This window comes from Colletes gigas, unplaced genomic scaffold, assembly GCF_013123115.1.
Source record: "Colletes gigas isolate AHSC1104 unplaced genomic scaffold, ASM1312311v1 Colletes_gigas_Sc00010, whole genome shotgun sequence".
In the NCBI taxonomy this organism is placed as follows: Eukaryota; Metazoa; Arthropoda; class Insecta; order Hymenoptera; family Colletidae; genus Colletes; species Colletes gigas.
In genome coordinates, this window is record NW_025106639.1 from 6641295 (window position 1) to 6660446 (window position 19152).

Genomic DNA, 19152 nt, shown 5'->3' on the forward strand with positions numbered 1-19152 from the left:
AAATGGAATAAAGTGTTTGATTAATCGTATTTGAATGATAGTCCCTATTTTTTTCATTGTACTTTTATATCTATTTATATTATTTGCCTGTGGTATAAATGCGTGGTAATTTAGTATATAGGTAAACTGATTGTTTAACCCTTTCGATACGAGATAAGCAGTACATCGATATATTTATCAATCGCTACGAGCGGTTTATCCGTATCAAAAGAGTTAAGCTTCGCGTTTTTATGTCTCAACAGTTTTGCAATTGAAACAAATTTTATTCGTGAATAATGAATGAAAATTTTAGATTCATTCGCCTCAATGAAACTAAAATGTTCAATTCTGTTATTCAGACTTTAGCCGCTGTGTTTTGTATACTGTGTGCAATCCTGAGGTAGATTATTTGAAACGAGTTACACCGCGATCTTTAATAACTTACTGGTGTGTTAAATGTTACAATATCCAAAATGGAAAATCCTTATTTTGTAAAGAATGTTTTAAAGAATAGAAACATATCTTTTTCGGTTTTTCAGAATAAAAACCGCAATTCGAAATTCATCGTGTAATACTATGTATACATGATACTACAGCATCCTTGACCTACCCATTCATAAAGACCCGGTATGTACACACGGGAGTCTGTTAAAGCATTAAGTCTTCTGATTGGTGGAATACGGTGTTTCCACTATCGTTCTACCAATCGGAAGATTTTACGCTGTATGCCAGGTTCAGTGTTCCACTGTCTGTACATCGGTTTGCACGCGTGTTTCACCCGGCTGGCAACACAAACGATAAGTACCTCAATTGATTACAGTAGTCAAATATTGTTTCGATTCGAATTGAACGTAATTTTAAAACTTGTTAGTGTTTTTATTCATGAATTAATGTATACACAGTTAACGCGAGGAACGTGCTATAAAACTTCTAACGAAATATATATTTTACTGCACATTTAACAGTAATTAATTATATCTTAAAAGTAATAAGAAAATCGTAATAACGATCATTGTAATGAAATAAAGGTAAAACACAGTTTGTATTTTTTGGTATTCGGATTTATTTACATTGAGTCAGTAAATATGTTTACATATCGTAATTGCAATTCCAAAGTATATTACAGAATAATTTTTAAATACGTATAGTAGTATTACTATTAGGTTAAGAATATCGTATTTGTAAAATATATGCACGTATTTTGTCAGTGTGTGAGAAAGTATTTCGTTGTAATTTTATTTAATTTATTTGTTATATTAGAACAATGATTGAAACTGCTTGTGATCCTTCGATTGAAAGACATTTTAAAGGCCATGACAATATTATTACAAGTTTATGTTTTCATCCTGAAACCACTCAACTCGTATCGAGCAGTTTGGATAAAACTTTAATAATATGGAATCTTAAGGAGTCTGTAAGGGCTTACAGATTTTTAGGACATAAAGATGCTATTAATGATGTTACCTATGCTCCATCGGGAGAAGTCATAGCTAGTGTATCTAAAGATAGGTCTGTCAGAATTTGGGTCCCTAAAGTAACAGGTCAATGTTTAGAGTTCAAAGCGCATTCAGGGGCTATTAGATCAGTAGAATTTAGTCCAGATGGAGAGAAGGTATTACTATTTTAAATGACAATAAAGTCGATCGTTTATTAATTTCATATTTGCAAATTATTTTAATTTATGTATACATTGATATATAGTTACTTACTGCATCGGACGATAAAAGCATTAAATTATGGACTGTGTGTCAAAGAAAATTTTTGATGTCTTTAGTAAGTCACACAAGTTGGGTCAGATGTGCTAGATTTTCTTCGGATGGTAGACTTATAGTCTCCTGTAGCGACGATAAAACAATAAAATTGTGGGATTTTACTAGCGGACAATGTATTAAAACTTTTAACGATGTAAAAGGTATAAAATGTGGTTTTATTTTAAGTCTTTTTGGATTTTCACAAAAATAATACTCTAGAAACTGACATGCAAATTGAATAATTTTATTAGCTTATAACACATATGTGGAATTTCATCCAAGCGGCTCTGTTATTGGATCTGCAAATATGACTGGTAGTATTAAATTGTTTGATTTGCGTTCTTCTTCTTTATATCAACATTATGCAACTCATAAAGGTCCCGTGAACATGGTCAAATTTCATCCTAAAGGGAACTTCATGTTAACTGCTTCTGATGATTCCACAATGAAGGTAGATTATATTATATTATATATTTATGTATTTTATACATTTATCTATATCGGATGTGTTCAAAATTCTAAAACAGGTTTTAGATTTATTAGAGGGTCGTCCAATTTATACACTTAAGGGGCACGCAAATGGTACAAGTGTAACATCAATAACATTCTCTTCTAATGGGGAATTTTTTGCTTCTGGTGGAGCAGATCGTCAATTATTAATGTGGAAAACTAATTTTGATAAAGATGATATTGATCGTAAAATTCCCTGTCAATCACTTTCATCCACTAAAAAATTAATATCCAATATTAAAGATGAAAAATTACATAAAAGTAATGATGTTTTGGAACAGGAAGAAGAAGAAGAAGAAGAAGAAGAAGAAGAAGTAGTAGTAACTATTATATGATTTTATATATCAATATAGAATCTTTATACAATTTATTTGACACACAATTTACACAATGTTTTATTATTTTAGCTATTAAATACAAAATTTGATAAACTGAATTTACAAAATACTAGAAGTCATTGTAAAGTACCTGATTTTGAAGACTTGAAAGAGAATGTAGAACAAAAAATAATTAATTTAAAAGATAAAAAACCCACTAAGCAAGATCGTACAGCAAACGAATTACACGTATCCAAAAACATTTCCGATCCACAGTTTTCTAGACATTCAAGCAATATAGTGGATGCACTTAATGAACAAGTACAGTCGCTACGCGATGTTGTTGCTGTATTAGAACAACGCTTAACAGTGTTAGAAGAAGAATTAAGGAAATAAGTAAAATATATTTTATTTATGAAGTTGACTGGTTATTTTATTTATATACATACATATATATTTTTGAAATACATGTTTAAAACGGAGTTCATGTTTCTCTGAAATTCATTTGTGTCTTTTACATGATTCGAAACTTATTTTATTAGCAAGTCTTTGTTTAATGATTTTTTACAAATAAAATCATTAATTCTCCAAAAATAGTTATTAGGTCTGTATCTATGTTTATTTTTTTACTCCTAAGTATTGGCACTGCTTTCCAGTTTTCTTAATAACTTGTAATACCTCGTCAGAAGGAAGTATAGATGTTACGGATACCTTTTTCCCTTCCAAATCAATTTTAATGTCAGTAACGCCTAGAAATGAATTTCAGTAAAATTACAACATATGTATCTACTTTCATGGACATGTTTTCAAGACATTGTAAGTCTTATAAATTTTAAATATCATATTTAAATAACTGGAATTAAAATACACAATTTTATTTAAAATTGAAACAAAACGTAAGCTTAGTTATTAAATCAAAGTTGTGAAAATGTCTTGTATATATATAACATTGATCAGTTACCTTCCTTTTTATTAAGTACATTTGTTACGGCATTAGCGCATCCGTCGCACGTCATTTCTACATTGAATTCGTATACCTTAAATTTATATTATTTAGTTCATTTTTTATTCTCGCAATGAATTATAAAAAGCTTTATTACCTGAGATGCCATGCCAATAATCGTGTGTACTTGTCGAATGACGTGGCGCCTTGCAACTGTTGTACATAACAAGTACAACACAGTATTTATAATTGTACCAGATATAACTCTTATCTAATTTTTAAAACGATAATGCACAATTATTCTAATACTGATCGAGCATTCTTGAATTTACTTGTTTCTAGTTATATATTTATAAATATCGCTGATATTGTTTTTCTTAAACGTACATCATTGATACCAGATGTAAAACAATTAACGGAAAAATTAATTTTTTGGACAGTAATTAATAATGTACATGTGCCGCCACAGAAAAGTAAAATGTTAATTCAATTGATACGATACACTGTGTAATTACAGATTATAGGTTAACATATGGATGCAGCCGTTCGTATCCAAGTGAAACATGTCCCTAGCTATTTATAAAATAGAAGAAAAATAATATGATTCTAAAGAAATATATTTGATAATCAAATAGTTGGATTTTTATTTGTATTAGCTTTTTTTTTTAATTTATTACGTTATTATGTTTACGTGCATGCGTTCTATGGCAGCAATTTTAATTTTCAATATTTAATTTGTATCAAAACTCAACGCGAGTTTTTATATTTCTTTAATTTATAAAAAGTCGGTTTTAAAATGGAAAGTAGTTTTATTTTTCTCTCTCACGATATCTAAACATTTAAATACAGTTTTATATATAATTTTCATAACAAGAATTATATTTTAGAATGAGATTTCGAAAATTAACAATTAAAGCGTTATCTTCAGAGTCGTATTTCTTCTTTAGATGCAAAAGAAATATTATGATCGTGACAATGAAATTATACTTTAATATCGCGCAAAAACAATTTTATCACAGTAATCAGTTCTGCTTTTATTAACAAAAATATTTTTGTATCTCTTTAATACTTTCTGCACTTTTGTTATTAATTATGTCTTGTAATATCGATACTATCAGCATTATTATTTATTTATTTATAACCTTATTTTGCATATTCAATCAAATTGTTTTATAATATCATAAATAATTCTTAAATATCAAATTTGTTAATATTCTTTGTCGCTTAGTACATTGTGAAACAGAATCTTATTTTAAAATAATATAGAATTGTACTTACTGTGTTTTACTTTTATTTACATTTAGTATTATAGTAAAATTATTCTCTTAACAGATCGATGTATTTATACGGGGATGTATAGTAAGATTAATAATTATTTAAAATAGCGGGACTAGTTTGATATACCTAGAACACGATTCCTTAGAACAAAGTTTAACCGGAGCACTGTGTAGTAGATACATCAACATTGGTTTCTATTAATACGGTTTGCTGTTTATAGGAGAAAGGAGGAAGTCGTACTAGAAAAATTTCCTGCGATAAATTTACATATAAAAGAAGACTGATTCGCATGTACATTTAGATACATGTTTTCTTTTACATTTAACATTGTTTAAGTACATACGGCTTAAGTGAATTAATTATCATAATGGATTATTTTCTATAGTCTTAAAATATTCTTTCAATCGCTTTAATAGAATACAGTAGGGATGTGCGAGAACCCGAGAATGTCAGGTCGAATCGGGTCAAGATCGCAAAATTATGTCACGACATAAGAATATTAGTATTCCTTTTTTTGGAACAAAATTTGCCATTACCGAAAAAAAACTGTTCATATTCTTGATGTTATTCAATGGTAATCACATGATAATTACGCTACGATTACTCTGCAATTAGTCAATAACAATAGTTACGAACCCTGTTTCATGTATCAAAAATTTTGTAAATATCAATATTCTTATGTCGTACGATATTTTCGTAATCTCGCCCAATCCGAGGCTCGGATAACTGAAATTTCAGATTTTCGCATACCCCTAGAATACAGTTAAAAAGGTTGCGATTTACGAAAATAGGAGTTAGTATATCTGAACGTACGTAAAGGAACAACCGTAAAAATCATGTTTTAAATCTTATTAAAGTTCTGAAATGATTTGTGTATTATATCATTTTAAAGACTATATCCATAAAACTGTTACATTCGAGAATCTAAATACTACTTGCAAAATTTAACAAAAAACATTTCAATGAATATATTCTTGGAAACTTTTCTTGCGAGATTGGAAAAATTGGAAGCAGTCGATTTGAGAAAATATATTATTTATGTAAGTGGAATAATACACTTTTAAGTGACCTTTTAGGATAATATGTAGTTATAAGCCCAGCTTAAAGGCTCTGCCTTTTAGTGAGTTAATGGAGAAAGTACTTAATCTAGAAGTCTAACTGGGCTATAGCTTGATGGTAGAGTATTGTGAATCCATTGTCAAAAAAAACTGTAAGTATTTTGAATGGCTCTACCACTAGATGATGATGAACTTTGTTGTTCCACAATGTTGTTTTGTTGTTCCAGTCTTTCCAGTGATTCTATACGTGTTCTTATAGAACCTCCATATGTACGCACCTATATTATTAACAAATAGGTGATTATTAGTTTAAAATTTTTTTCAATTAAAGTAACCGAAATTTTTCTTAAATTTTCTGGATTAAAAATCGTAATAAGCAATATGGCATGAACTGATCCTCGTCCTAATTTAATTTTTAGTATTGAAAAGTCGAAGGTTTTTTTAAAAAGAGAGCAGAGAATAACATTAGAATTCTTAAACGGAGGAAACCAGAAATTTTAAGAATATTTTATGTACAAAAGCGAGCTCCTTGCCCCACGGTCATACTTGTTGAGCATCATTGTCTTTCATAATATCCAAAAAGTTCTTCAATGCTAAGAATTGTCACACATTTGACATGAGGCATGTTACATTTTTAACAATTACTCCTGTCACAATACCAGTTATACATATGTATAAAAATATTTGATTAGATTCTACGAAGTTTCCACATTCGGATTTAAAATTTATGAGTACATACACTTAATATAAAACTATTGAAAAATATTATGAAAATAAAAAAACAGTAAAATTAATAAGATAAATTAATTGTTTTTCGTAAAATAACATAGCGAGTATGCGAAATTTATATAAATTTATTTTAAAACGGAAATACATAAATTACAGTATTTTGTAATAAATTATTAATAGAGAAAGTAAAAAATAGTATGTATAAAATTCTGTTCGAATATAAAAATGCAAAGTATCGTATAATTTTGATAAAAAAAAGAGGGAATATCATTGTTTACTAAAGAAACATTACATATTATAATATCTACCATCATAAATAAGTAAAAAAGAAACATTAGCGACAAATAAATGACACATTAATAATATAAAACAATTTACATTTTAAACAAAAGAGGTAATAGTGTTTGAATACTTACAAAATAATCCGAATATGGCACTACATGAACTACTAAGGAACTGATGAAACCTTTGCGGACACACGAATATTAATTTAGTATATATGTATATATTTTCAGCCGCACGAAAAATGGGTGCATCACTTTAGTTGGTTATTTACTCACTGTCTGTAGATTAGACTTCAGACTGTGGGTGTTGGCCACTCGCGTTCACTCAAGAGGAGTTAGACTTCCACTGCTGACTCTTACTTCTCTGGGCTCCGGGGCTGCTGGAGGTCTTCTTTCTTGTAATTGTTGTTGGTTTGTTCCAGTTACATTATGATGGCTTGATCGTGTAGTATGATTTGCCACAACAAACTCTGTCAAAGTTACATCTGCAGTTCCACCAGATTCAAGAGGTATGGCATTTTGACGGAAGTGTTCGAGCATATCATATATGGCAGGAAAGCAAAGATGCTGAACTCGACAATGACCTTGGTCGTTTAATGTCATACGTAAATGCTGTAATTTAAATTAGAAAAAGGAAAGAAAAAAAGGACGAATTATTTTATATAAGTTTTATATGAAATTGTAATATAGTTTAACTAAACGCTAATTTTACCTTTGCCCTGCCTTGAAAATTAAAAGTTAGTACAAATTCTCCTTTTCTTGTTTCACTTTGGCGAACAAGAAAGACACCATGACCATTAGCAGCGCTATGCAAAACAAGTTGTGCCGCATCCGACCTAGGAAGAGTTCCGTGAAACCATGGATACTCTCTTAAGCTGCTCGACAAATCCATTTCACCGTCATTTGTAGCCACTGTAACGAAATTTGATTTTCTCTAATCTGTTAATTACACAATTTCATGTGCTTTTCGTAGATAAAAATATCTTACTCTGTTCAATATCTTGTTGCGATGAACACAATTCCAAATTGCTATTACTTCTTGTACGAAGTCTTGGAGGTATTTCTGGCGGATTGCTTGGTGTCTCGTCTCCATGTTCATGCGTTGCAGATCGAGAACTTTTACTTGCAGAATTAGCTCTCAATCTATCCCCTTCATTACCAACAGCTAACAAACCATGTCCTAAAGAGTCTCCAGTAGCGTCTGTTCCAGAACTTGGATTCATTGCATTTTGTTGAACTGTGCGCATACAATATTTAATAGTTGCTAACCATGACCTCATGTCATTTGAATCATGAGCTTCTATTACAAATTCCATATTCTGTGTTTTTAACACAAATGTATTTTCATGATCTGGCATTTCCAATGCGGTCGTTTCTCTAGCTTCTATTATCGCAGAACAAAACACACCGCTACGTGGTTTTACTGCTTTCGGAGGGGAGTAAAATTCTAACATATATCCGCCAATTGCTTTTATTAAGGCAAGTCTAGATTTTTCCCATTTCTGAGTACCATCAATATTTTCTCCCATTAAGGAATTAACGATGCCTTCTTTTCTACATTCTACCACAATCTTCGAGAGTTTAGTTTTTGAGTGTTTGTCCCTACGATGTTCGCTATGGGATAGTTCCACTTCGTCGCTTTGTTGCTTATGAAAAAAACTTTTACCTTTCTTAAGCCCTTTAAAAGACAAGCGACGAAAAAAAGGTTTATGCGCAGGTTTTGGTGATATCGCATCCCCATCGTGTTCAGAATAATCACTAAATTCTTCATGGGACGAAGTGCGAATAGGAGCACTATTGTTTTGACTTACAACATTAATATCCCTATCATTGATCGCTGTATGTCTTGTATTGTACAAAGACGGAGACCTGTAAAATATAATAAACAAAGTAAGTCACAATTTTATACGTATATAAACAACTGTATTAATTTAGGTAATATTCAAATAGTCAAATATAAATTTTGTATAAAATATGAAAGAAATTTATTAATTAAAGAATATATTTTTTAGGATTACAACAGACCTGACTGTACGACGCAAGTATTCGCTTTCAAAGTGTTCACAGAAGCTCTCGACGAATTTCCTTAAAAAATCACGGTGAGAGAGATTCGATCTGGCGCTTTCGGGTAAGTTTAAACTGACATAGGTACAAAAAGCCTTAGCAAAATCAGAAGCCGAAGCGCGGGCGTGTCTCTCACAGAATTCTATCCAACCAGGTGCAGCTTCGGGCGACACGGCAACCGCCGGCGCCGTTGTTGTTGTCGACGTAGCCGTCGTCGTCGCTGTTACCGCTACCGCTGCTGCCGTCGTCGTCGTTGTTATCGTTGTTGTTGATATTGTTGTGCCTGTCGTCGGTGTCGGCGCAGTTATAGTATAAAAACTCATTACCGGCGTCTGCCTCGCGAAGGGGGCTATAGACCTCCCCCTGCCGCTATACAGCCACCGCGAATTTCTTTACGCACCGTGAAACTCGTGTGTGTGGAATGCACACAAGCACGTATCCACGCACGCATGTATTGAACTTCGTCTCGTATATATACGTTCGAATAAAAACAAGATAGCGTAGTAGCGGATACTGTTATTAATCGTAATTAATTACCGATTATAGTGCTCGAACGATAAAACACACTTCCTTTTAAAAGAAACGAACAGGTAACATTTCCGCCGATGTAATTGACCTTTCTTTTTTTATCGCATGGCCGAATGTTTCTTTGGAAAAAGAGTGGATTTACGAAAACCGATCAAAGAGTATTTTAACCAATTATAAACGATCGATACGTTTTCGCTTTAGTTTCTTGTTGACGTAGCCAATGAATCGAAGAATTGACCATATTGTTATTTTCCACAATTTTGTGTAACAAAATCTTTATTTTGCGGAAATATTTTTACCGACATTATGAAATATGGAACCGATGAAACCACTAGCGCGATCTATCTTGCATGGAGTGTAAATGCGTTCGAAAAATGTTGACGAAAAATGGCAGTTTCATGGAGAGTCTCAAACTGGTGAAGTGGAGAGCGGACAAAGAAGGTAAAGACAGTAAATATCGTTTTACTATAATTTTCATTATAAAGTGTTTAGATTTAGTTAGTACATTTTTTAATTACAATTATTTTCTATTAACAAGTATATTAATAACTTATTTAACTGTCATTTATGTATAATGGAACTTGTTTACCTACGCTAAATTACATCCCGTTCCGATAGATAATGTTCCCTAGATGTACTCTTTTGTGTCAATTCGTATAATGAGCTAAATAGTTATGTGTATATAATTCAATACAACATAATAAATTGAATATCATTTTCTAATATTTGTACGATCTTTGTGCATGCACACGTTTATAATTTTATATCCATGTACGATTTAATAACTCTATGGAACATTTTTAAGTAAATTACCTCTGTAAAAAAAGATTATTTGGGATTTTTCGTATTTAGGTTCTTCGTTGCTTTTATTGACGTAAATATTATAGTTATATCGAAGGCATGCGAAAACTGTAAATTTATGGGAAAATATAAGACAAAATTTACATTATAGTAACTGTGCAATACAATGTATGTATTATTTCAATTTTATTCTTTGTTTGTGAAAATGAATCTAAAAATATAATTTATAACGATAGTCTTATTATTTACAATAGTACATACATGAATTATTTTCTTTTAATGGGCAGTGTTTATTAAATTTCAGATAATGTTAAACATTTTTTTACTTTTAATTGCGTCTGATCACCTCTATTTCTAATTAATTTGTATATAATATGTCGTAAACTGGTTTTGGAAGATAATCGCTACACAAAGCCTGTATCCTTTCTTTACGAGAAACTGGTGTGTACCTTCTAATAGGAAATGTTTTTATAACACCGTCGGTTAAAGCTCTGGTTACCGGTGTCAAATCTGCTTCTGGGCCTTGAGTATATTTCTCCAGGGCTAACATTTCTTTTTGAAATAATTCTTGTCCGTATTCTTTGCGAGTCTGAGGATCTAACTGGGTCCACATTTCTCTAGCTTGTTCCAACAGTGAACTATTATTTTTTAACCATGCGTTCCCGGATACATATTCACCTGTTTCAACGATAACTACATCTACTCCCCATCTTCTCATTTCCAATCTAAGACATGCTCCCCAAGCTTCAACCGCAGCCTATTATACACATGGAGGGTTACTTTATACATTTATATTTAATAAAATAAGGTATTATTAATTTTAAACATTAATTTACCTTAACTGCGCAATAAATGCCTCGAACGGGACTTGGTATACGAGCTAAGAGGCTGCTGACTAACACAACACGACCTTTCGATCTTCTGATCAGAGGTAGAAAAACCTTTAAATAGAAAATTATCAGAAATATTAATTGTTGAACTTTTTAGGGCAATTTTGTATTTACATTTGTTAAGGTATTCCGTGTAGATCAAATAACATAATTTTAAATGTTGTGGTTATTAATTTATAAAACACTATATTAACAATTATAATGAATTATTTTATTATTGCATATGGTACCTTAACCTATTGAAAACTACATGAAGAAGTTCCGGAAAAGTAAACATTATTTTGAAAAGTACAATGATTAATCTTTTTCAAAACACGATTATCGATGAATACATATCGAAACAACAAATAATTGTATTAGTTTTCTAAGAAGCTATCATTTTGTTAGTGTATTGTTTCAATAATTTGTATATTTAAGTATTATAATATACTGATAAGGTTACCTGAGTTAATCGAGCAAGACCTATGAAATTTATGTCTATGCTACGTTTCAAAACTGAAGAAGGCACCCATTCGCATTCGCCTAAAGTTACCCAAGCCGCAGCATGTATCAATGCCCATAATCCTAATGTAGAATACATGTAATGAAATATGAGAGTTTTTTTTTATACACATTGAATAAACAACTTTGAATGTTTAATGGAAAGTGTAATTTCAAACCTGGTGCGCCATCCGGTAAGTTTTCATTTACGTAAAGAAAAGTTGAATGAATATCATGTTCACTGGTAACATCTAATTGTAATACATGTAATCTACCAGAAGCTTCTTGCTTTAACTTATGCATCACCTCTTCGTTTTCCTCTTTAGTACTAAATCCAGCAAAAACTGTAAATCCCTTAAAAAATAAATTTCTACGTGTATAAAAATATGAACGGACGATAATATTACTAACAACGATATATAAAGTTCATTTTACCAATTCATCTAATTGTTTACTCAATGTATATCCAACTCTTGAATCACATCCTGTAACAAGAACTGCTTTCCCTGCAGCAGTTACCTGCACCATTTACATCTGTATGTACTAATATTATAAAACATTTATTTATACCAGTATGTTATTTGCATTGGGATTAAGGAGAAAATATTATATAAAGGTCATTAAGTGCAGTTTATTGTTACATTAGAAAATGTCAAGGGTACTTTAAGCTTTTCTGCATGCAAACATAGAAAATCTGTTACAATTTCCATTTGATTATTTAAATAGTAGAATTTTTATATAACATTATCGGGTGTAGTTGGAAATTAGTAATAATATTGACTTTTGGTCCCAAAACATGTTCGTGCAATTTACTTTAATGTTTCTACTGATTAATTATAAAAAATAAGTAGTTCGCGTTTGTTGATATAATTTTACTTAAACTAATAGCAAATATATATAATTTAAATAACATACCTTTAAGTTGTGGTAGAATAGCGTAGATCCTATGGATATTACTAATAATAAGAGAAAAAGCACAAAACTAGATGTCTGTGATATACCTAATGTATTTAATACAGTTGCTAAGATGACTGCAACTGCATGTGAAAATGCAATTGGAAGAAGACACCTTTCTGCCAATTCCCATGTTTGACTGTCATCCGGTTCTTTATATCCACTCGGTAAAGGCATCTCTGTTATTGCTTTATCAATATTTTATACAAATTTAATCGATTCCATTCGGACAAGACTTGTGGCTCGGCTAAGAGCCCCAACTGGGCTAACTCTGAGCTAACTTTAAACTTAAAACAGTATCTAGTCTCATTGATCTAAATTTAACTGCAGTGCTGTGTCTTAAGTTCAAAGATCCTAGTAAAATTCTATGTCCTATCTCAAGAATAATTGCATTTTAGTAAATCAGCCTTTGTAAAATATCATTTTTCAGCCAAAAATTATTCTTATATAATTATTTTTTAAACGTTTCAATGGTTACAATTGTAAAAAATGTAGAATTTGAATATAGATATTATACCTATTAATATGTAAATAGTAAAAAATTGAAGGTTTGAAAGTTTTGTCAAAAATGATTTTATTTTATAATTCCTTATTAAACATTAAATACATATATGGAAAAATATTAATCCATTATAACTTATGACATGTTAATATTTAAATCGTTTAATACGTATAATAGTCTTTTCTTATATTTTTCAACAAAAGAAAGTGAATGCTATTTATAAACGAGCTTTAACAAGAAAAGGGTAAAGTACTGGTATAAAAATAATTCAATGCTCTATACATATGTGTTTTCTGTAGAAACATGTAACATTTTTATCTATTTTAAAAGACTTGAATTTTTATTTCACCTTCGGCTCGAAATTGTAAATATAATACATTCATTAACTCCGTCATTCTATATAAATGTAACAATAAGTGAAATAAAAATAAACTGATCGGAGTTGATATATTTTCACTCGCGTTGAAAATATTTTTATCGAATAATCGTTGTGGGCATTATCGTTGAGTAATGTAAACAATTCGTCTGGCAGTAATAAAAAAATGATACTAGAGTGGGGTAGGTTATTGATTTCTGTGTGGGTGCCATGTTGGGAGGGAATATCATGGGGGGTGTCTCTTGGTCGTACCATACGCCGTAGTCTACAGAGAATATAAATAGGAGGGGTAGTTGCACCATTGACCCAGTGTTGAGTTGACATACGGTCAGTTCAGTCACTCGGGCGTAACTCGTCTTATAAGCCTTTCAAGTTTTTTATCCGTAGGTATATGTGAATTGTTAAAAATTGTAGTAAACTCCACGTAAGAACCAACGATCTAATGCAATCCAAAAACACTGCCCTTTCTTACTTACGTTCCAACCGTACAACTTTACATCCGTATCGTCGACACGTACCTAGTGTTTTAAGTGTCGATGCAAACGTTTTTCTAATGAAAAATTAAATAAAATTTTATCAGTGTCCGGTAATAAGTATACGACTCCCTCGTATTGGTGCGAATACGAATTCTGTGTTACGATTTAAGTTGAAGATAGTAGCGGCATTGTTAAATCAATGTGTAACGATAATCAGGTCTTGGTTACAGTAAATTCTTGTGAAGGATATAAATTTTTGACGAAATAAATTTAATACGGTCGAACAAATTAGAGAAGTGCGGACTCTTCGTGATCACCTTCTAGCAATTCGAAGCAATATGTCAGAAACAGCAGGAATATCGCAGGGATTGGGCAATCCTTACAAAATTGTCGATTATGCCAGAGAAAAACGAAAGGGGATCACTGCTTCCTCCCTGAAGGAATTAACCAGTATCGCACGAAGCCGGTTGTCGTTGCCTTTGGATGCAGAACTTACAATTGTTTTAGAACAAGATGGTAAAAGAATATTGTATCACTAATGAAATAGATGTAATTTCGTTTTAACGAAGCGCCTTTGTATAATATCGCGCGAGCAACTTTATATATAATGTGACATTTTTTTAACAGGCACTGAAGTAGACGACGAAGAATATTTTGCAACATTAGAAAGGAACACTAGTTTAATGGTGCTATATGGTGATCAGAAATGGGTGGCAGCAGGAAGTAGTAAAGCTGCTTCTCATTACATAGTTGTCGACGATGTAGATAATGTAGAAGGTGGATCGAGAGGAGATGAAGTCAGAAGACGTCGCCCGCCGATAGAACCGTTAGTCTCATCATTGCATGGCGATCCTTCCCATATATCATTACTTGGTGGAAATGATTTAGAATTACTTAGTGATATGGATCCAGACAGCTTAGCTGATATAGTGCCTGACAGGTACATGATTAAATGTAAAAATCGCACAGTCTCTGATATTAGAATATTTATTATTATTTGGTTTAAAAATAATTTCAGAATATTCTTGGAACAATTAAAAGAAGCCTCAGGTAGATTTCTGGCTGAAAAACGACAAGCGCAGGAGTCAATGGCTCTTCTTCAGATGTATGCAAGTGGCGGAGAGATGGAGCGAGCGTAGGCCATGTGGGGGGTGGGCGCCCTCACATTGGCTAACATGTATCGAGTGCGACGTCGCATATTTTATAAAGGTCGTCAACTACAACAAACTTTAATCCTTTTCTGGAATTGAGCCCATTACATTTATAGCGCACCAATCTATCGCGCCATCCTCTACCATCGCACTACTCATGAAATTTGAATGTTTGCATTGTCGATGAAAATCTTGAAATTCTTCTATGCAGAATTTTGAAGGATCAATGGTAAAGAAACACGTATAGAACTAATGTTCTCATTTTTGACAGGCGGTCAAAAATTATTTCCGAAGTATTGCAAATATCTACTAAATATGTGAACACATAAATTTGTTAGCAAAAAGGAACCGCATTGAAAGTTAATGCTTGCCCATATTATAAGTTAATACTATAATGATATGTAGTATTATTTTTTATTAATAGTAAACTACTTTTTAGTGTTTTTTTTTTTTATTTTGTGCACATCAATGGCGCAAGTATACTTTAGCATTTATTTATTTTGTAGAATGTGGCATAAGGAATTGCATTCCTGCAAAATGAGGTTTTAAATACAATTATTGCATACATGCAATTTAGCCGTTGAATAATCTGAATGTACTACATAAACAAAAACTATATAGAAATATCATGTCAAAGAAAACATTCCGTCACGATGTTGTCATATCAGTATTAGCAGAAAGACGACATGTTTGGTTTATGAACTTTTGTACGTAGATATATTATACCAAGCTTTAGTTCAACGAAGATCGATGAAATGTTTAAGACTGAATTTATAGAGAAAGAATGCATCCCCATTATAATCACCAATTCATTGTACACTAAATTTAGCGTTGTAATAGGAAAAAAAAGAAACAATATCAGCCTTTGATACCAAACAAAGTTATGCATTTGATAAAAAAAAAAAAAGCTGCAGAGAAAGAAGAACATGCGCAGATGTTTCTGTAAAGATTATGCATATGCAAAATAAACTGTTACATCAAAATAAGAATTATGTCATTATATCTCTATTTATTATAGGAAGAAAAAAAACATCTTAATATTCTAAAATTATAAACTATTAATCTAACACATGACATTTATTGTGAATTTTAAATGAAGTACGCTCAATGCTTATGTTTATTCTTTGCAGAAACACTTTTAACAGAATATCGTGACATTCTTTGATATATACCTTAACATCTGTATATTGCAAAATAACATTTACATTTATTGTCATTTCGGTATTTAAAATGCAACGATCAGCATACATATAATTGATAATTCGTAGCAACCGACTGCATTTTAGTAATCATAAATTCGTTCAGTATGCAATTTTTAATGGTCTTTCTTTATGATGCATTAAAAGAAGTAATATTTTACTTAAATTTTAAGACATGCTAGGAAACAGTTGATACATTTAATAGAACTGCCAATTAAAGAGAACAACTATTGCTCAATAATATCCTATCCAGTAAATCCTTTAAAAAATAGTCTGCTTTTTCTTTTTTTACTCTTTATTTTAATCGATACTGATATTTAATATATTGACGCTGATGAATATATTGCTGTTACTGTTACAATCATCATATTACGTCCATTACATATTCTAATAAGTATCATATATATTTACATAAATTAAGTTTTAATAGAATGTATAAAATTGGCATCTATGAGTTGATGTAAAGCGTTTGAAGTATCCTTCGTTCGATTACCGGCGCTACGTAACTGACAGACAGCCTCTTGAAGAATAAGTTCACTTCTTAGCAGTTGTCGATTAACGCTTGATAATTCTTGAACGGCGGTGCCGATCGTTTCCTCGGTCATTTGCATAAAATCTTTATCCAATGCTTCATTGCAATCGTCTATTCCATTATAAGATACATCAATTCAAGCATCAAGTATTATTTGTTCGGGAAATGAAACGGTACATATTATTTATACAATTACGTAAAATACTCAAAAGCAGAATGCCTCTAAATAATACAAGTTTCAGATAAAACGATATCAGCCTGAATCTGGTAGAAATTTACATTATTTGAATAATTACGTTATTACATATTTTTCTGCGTCAGAATTATTAGAGAATACTCTAGCAATAGCTATGTGTATTGTACTATTACAAAATTAATAAAACGATGTTAATAAAAAAAATATTTTAATACAGTAAAACCTCAATTTAACGGGTACGATACTACGACCCTGTTGTCGGTACATTTCTGAAATGTATACCGTTCATATCAGAAAATGAAACCGACCTCGAACACAATTTCAGTATTCTTGATCTTTGTTTTACTTTGAGACTTATTATCATCCGTAGTTGAACATTATGTACATAACTATATCTATTGTTTTTAACGTAACGCAATGTATTTAACAGATTTTTGCTTTTTTAGAAAAGTTTGGAAATAATGGACATACTCTCTTTCCAAGAAGTTTACCAAATTAAGATTTTACTTATACCTTTAAAGCAAACGTTTGAACTTACGTAATTTCTTATGTAATAAACTGTTGTACTTTATGGAACTTTTTTTTGATTTTGGTATTTTGATTTCAGCATAGGGCATACAAGCCATAGCATCGACTGCCCCGCTAATACTGCTCAAACTTGTTCCATCTAGGAAATATTAAATTAAATGAAAAGGACCATTATTACTACTGGACAAATTCTTTGCTTGTAGTATAAAAATGTTCTGTTTCGTTATGCAAATAAGATTTTAGAAAATATCTTACCATCATCGGATTCTGGAGCTTCACCAGAAATGATAGTACCACAGTAATTGGTATTCCGCATAGAAGGAAATCCCATAACCTGTATAAAGTATATTACTTTCTTTTTTAATCAATTAAACAATTTCATGCAAAGATATGAAAGTGACATACAGTGGCAATGTTTGTATTCTCATCATCAGATTCTGGTGCTTCTCCAGAAACCACAACAGCTTTCAAATCCATATTGAAGATGTGAATTTAGAATATGCAAGCGAAAGCTTTTATATTCTTTGAATGTCACGGTGGCCTATTACATACAGAATATCAAATCTAGAATAAAGAGTGGCATCAAAAGTGTAATAATATATCTGCAAATTATACATTTCATAAAACCTCAATTATCTTGTTTTATATTTGTGCTATAATTTATGTAATTTAAAAAAAAATGAACTGCATTAAAAATTAATTTAATTTAATTATAAATTGCAGCGATATAAAGATATACAGATGTAATGCTTATCTTGTTTATCAATCATATAAATAAAGAATAGAATTTCTGGCCTAACAGTTTCCCTGCCTGGGGGTTGCAGAATATAATATACTCTGCGGCGCACTGAGAGCCTGCGCACTGTGGCCAGATCGAGCATAATTTAGTGCATAGAAATCGACAATAGTGACGACGAACTTCCTTAGCGTCTAACAGAGTGGTGGGAAAAGCCGGATCCTTCAATCCGTTCAAAAGTTCTAATGTTTTAAACATACGCATGAAATTTCAAGCGAACATTTCTGCATCTTTGAAACATTATAACTTCTGAACGGATTGAAGGATCTTAATGTTTCAAGTTGCAAACAACGCGTATTTTGGCGAAGAATATGTAGAAATTCTAAGAATATACGAAATATATAGGCAAATATACCATGTTCAGTTTTATTGCATAAGTTGTTCCATAACAGAGATGTAAAGACCGAGCGACATCTGTGCAATTTTGATAGACAAATTGTCCCTCAACATAAAATTAAAGAATCATTATTTCAATAATGGAATACTTATAGGTATATATAAAGCATTTCTACATATTCTCCATCGAAATACGCGTTGTTTGCAACTTGAAACATTAAGATCCTTCAATCCGTTCAGAAGTTCTAAATGTTTTAAACATACGCATGAAATTTCAAGCGAACATTTCTGCATCTTTAAAACATTATAACTTCTGAACGGATTGAAGGATCTTAATGTTTCAAGTTACAAACAACGCGTATTTTGATGGAGAATATGCAGAAATTCTAAGAATATTCGAAAAATTGGTGCGCGGGCTAGGGGGCTCGGTATTTATGCAATTTTGTTGTTTATGCAACTTTGTTAAGCAAGTGTCGCCCCCAGCGGAGTGTCGC

At 31.4% G+C, this 19152-nt stretch overlaps 5 protein-coding genes across 10 annotated transcripts; 2 read left to right on the top strand and 3 right to left on the bottom strand.

The window, feature by feature from the left end:
- Positions 1-1237: 1237 nt before the first annotated feature.
- LOC122397832 (POC1 centriolar protein homolog A) lies at positions 1238-2953 on the top strand. The gene is made up of 5 exons (XM_043397270.1): positions 1238-1591; positions 1681-1891; positions 1982-2181; positions 2258-2554; positions 2648-2953. The coding sequence occupies exons 1-5, from the start codon at positions 1244-1246 to the stop codon at positions 2951-2953; spliced, it is 1362 nt and encodes a 453-aa protein (XP_043253205.1). The 5' UTR covers positions 1238-1243.
- Positions 2954-5853: 2900 nt separating this feature from the next.
- Positions 5854-9236, bottom strand: LOC122397614 (SH2B adapter protein 1). Of its 4 annotated transcripts, XR_006259137.1 has the most exons (6): positions 8875-9236; positions 7838-8718; positions 7562-7761; positions 7126-7461; positions 6982-7031; positions 5991-6114 (listed from the first exon to the last, which is right to left on the bottom strand). XR_006259137.1 is itself a non-coding variant. In XM_043396874.1 (5 exons), exons 1-5 carry the CDS (start codon positions 9234-9236, stop codon positions 5977-5979), a joined length of 1833 nt encoding a protein of 610 aa, XP_043252809.1. In that variant the 3' UTR covers positions 5854-5976. The 4 variants fall into 4 exon arrangements, 3 of the variants coding, with proteins under 3 accessions (XP_043252809.1, XP_043252810.1, XP_043252812.1); XM_043396874.1 differs by lacking the exon at positions 6982-7031 and having other exon boundaries at positions 5854-6114; positions 7210-7461; XM_043396875.1 differs by lacking the exon at positions 6982-7031 and having other exon boundaries at positions 6007-6114.
- Positions 9237-9812: 576 nt separating this feature from the next.
- Positions 9813-15079, top strand: LOC122397617 (DNA fragmentation factor subunit alpha-like). 2 transcript variants are annotated; one of them, XM_043396882.1, is made up of 4 exons: positions 9813-9882; positions 14151-14436; positions 14548-14860; positions 14939-15079. In XM_043396882.1, the coding sequence occupies exons 2-4, from the start codon at positions 14259-14261 to the stop codon at positions 15057-15059; spliced, it is 612 nt and encodes a 203-aa protein (XP_043252817.1). In that variant the 5' UTR covers positions 9813-9882; positions 14151-14258; the 3' UTR covers positions 15060-15079. The 2 variants fall into 2 exon arrangements, with proteins under 2 accessions (XP_043252817.1, XP_043252816.1); XM_043396881.1 differs by lacking the exon at positions 9813-9882 and adding an exon at positions 11053-11173 and having other exon boundaries at positions 14138-14436.
- On the bottom strand, positions 9903-12991 carry LOC122397616 (D-beta-hydroxybutyrate dehydrogenase, mitochondrial). 2 transcript variants are annotated; one of them, XM_043396879.1, is made up of 6 exons: positions 12528-12991; positions 12048-12131; positions 11792-11966; positions 11575-11696; positions 11079-11183; positions 9903-10999 (listed from the first exon to the last, which is right to left on the bottom strand). In XM_043396879.1, exons 1-6 carry the CDS (start codon positions 12741-12743, stop codon positions 10601-10603), a joined length of 1101 nt encoding a protein of 366 aa, XP_043252814.1. In that variant the 5' UTR covers positions 12744-12991; the 3' UTR covers positions 9903-10600. The 2 variants fall into 2 exon arrangements, with proteins under 2 accessions (XP_043252814.1, XP_043252815.1); XM_043396880.1 differs by having other exon boundaries at positions 12048-12155; positions 12528-12644.
- A 1573-nt stretch (positions 15080-16652) lies between the features above and the next one.
- LOC122397618 lies at positions 16653-18177 on the bottom strand. Its single transcript, XM_043396883.1, has 5 exons — positions 18154-18177; positions 17932-18067; positions 17782-17860; positions 17537-17665; positions 16653-16913 (listed from the first exon to the last, which is right to left on the bottom strand). The coding sequence occupies exons 2-5, from the start codon at positions 18001-18003 to the stop codon at positions 16687-16689; spliced, it is 507 nt and encodes a 168-aa protein (XP_043252818.1). The 5' UTR covers positions 18004-18067; positions 18154-18177; the 3' UTR covers positions 16653-16686.
- Positions 18178-19152: the final 975 nt, after the last annotated feature.

Coding starts and splice junctions, on each gene's coding strand:
- LOC122397832 (XM_043397270.1), top strand. CDS start 1,244: ATGATTGAAACTGCTTGTGATCCTTCGATTGAAAGACATTTTAAAGGC. Junction 1,892..1,981: donor AACTTTTAACGATGTAAAAG/GTATAAAATGTG, acceptor TAATTTTATTAG/CTTATAACACATATGTGGAA. Junction 2,555..2,647: donor AAGAAGAAGAAGAAGAAGAA/GTAGTAGTAACT, acceptor TTATTATTTTAG/CTATTAAATACAAAATTTGA.
- LOC122397614 (XM_043396874.1), bottom strand. CDS start 9,236: ATGAGTTTTTATACTATAACTGCGCCGACACCGACGACAGGCACAACA. Junction 7,762..7,837: donor GCAACAAGATATTGAACAGA/GTAAGATATTTT, acceptor ATTTCGTTACAG/TGGCTACAAATGACGGTGAA. Junction 7,462..7,561: donor ATTTTCAAGGCAGGGCAAAG/GTAAAATTAGCG, acceptor TTTAAATTACAG/CATTTACGTATGACATTAAA.
- LOC122397616 (XM_043396879.1), bottom strand. CDS start 12,743: ATGCCTTTACCGAGTGGATATAAAGAACCGGATGACAGTCAAACATGG. Junction 11,967..12,047: donor GTAAACAATTAGATGAATTG/GTAAAATGAACT, acceptor TTATTTTTTAAG/GGATTTACAGTTTTTGCTGG. Junction 11,000..11,078: donor GCATTTATTGCGCAGTTAAG/GTAAATTAATGT, acceptor TGTGTATAATAG/GCTGCGGTTGAAGCTTGGGG.
- LOC122397617 (XM_043396882.1), top strand. CDS start 14,259: ATGTCAGAAACAGCAGGAATATCGCAGGGATTGGGCAATCCTTACAAA. Junction 14,437..14,547: donor AATTGTTTTAGAACAAGATG/GTAAAAGAATAT, acceptor TTTTTTTAACAG/GCACTGAAGTAGACGACGAA. Junction 14,861..14,938: donor GCTGATATAGTGCCTGACAG/GTACATGATTAA, acceptor AAATAATTTCAG/AATATTCTTGGAACAATTAA.
- LOC122397618 (XM_043396883.1), bottom strand. CDS start 18,003: ATGGATTTGAAAGCTGTTGTGGTTTCTGGAGAAGCACCAGAATCTGAT. Junction 17,861..17,931: donor AGAATACAAACATTGCCACT/GTATGTCACTTT, acceptor TACTTTATACAG/GTTATGGGATTTCCTTCTAT. Junction 17,666..17,781: donor AGCTCCAGAATCCGATGATG/GTAAGATATTTT, acceptor AATATTTCCTAG/ATGGAACAAGTTTGAGCAGT.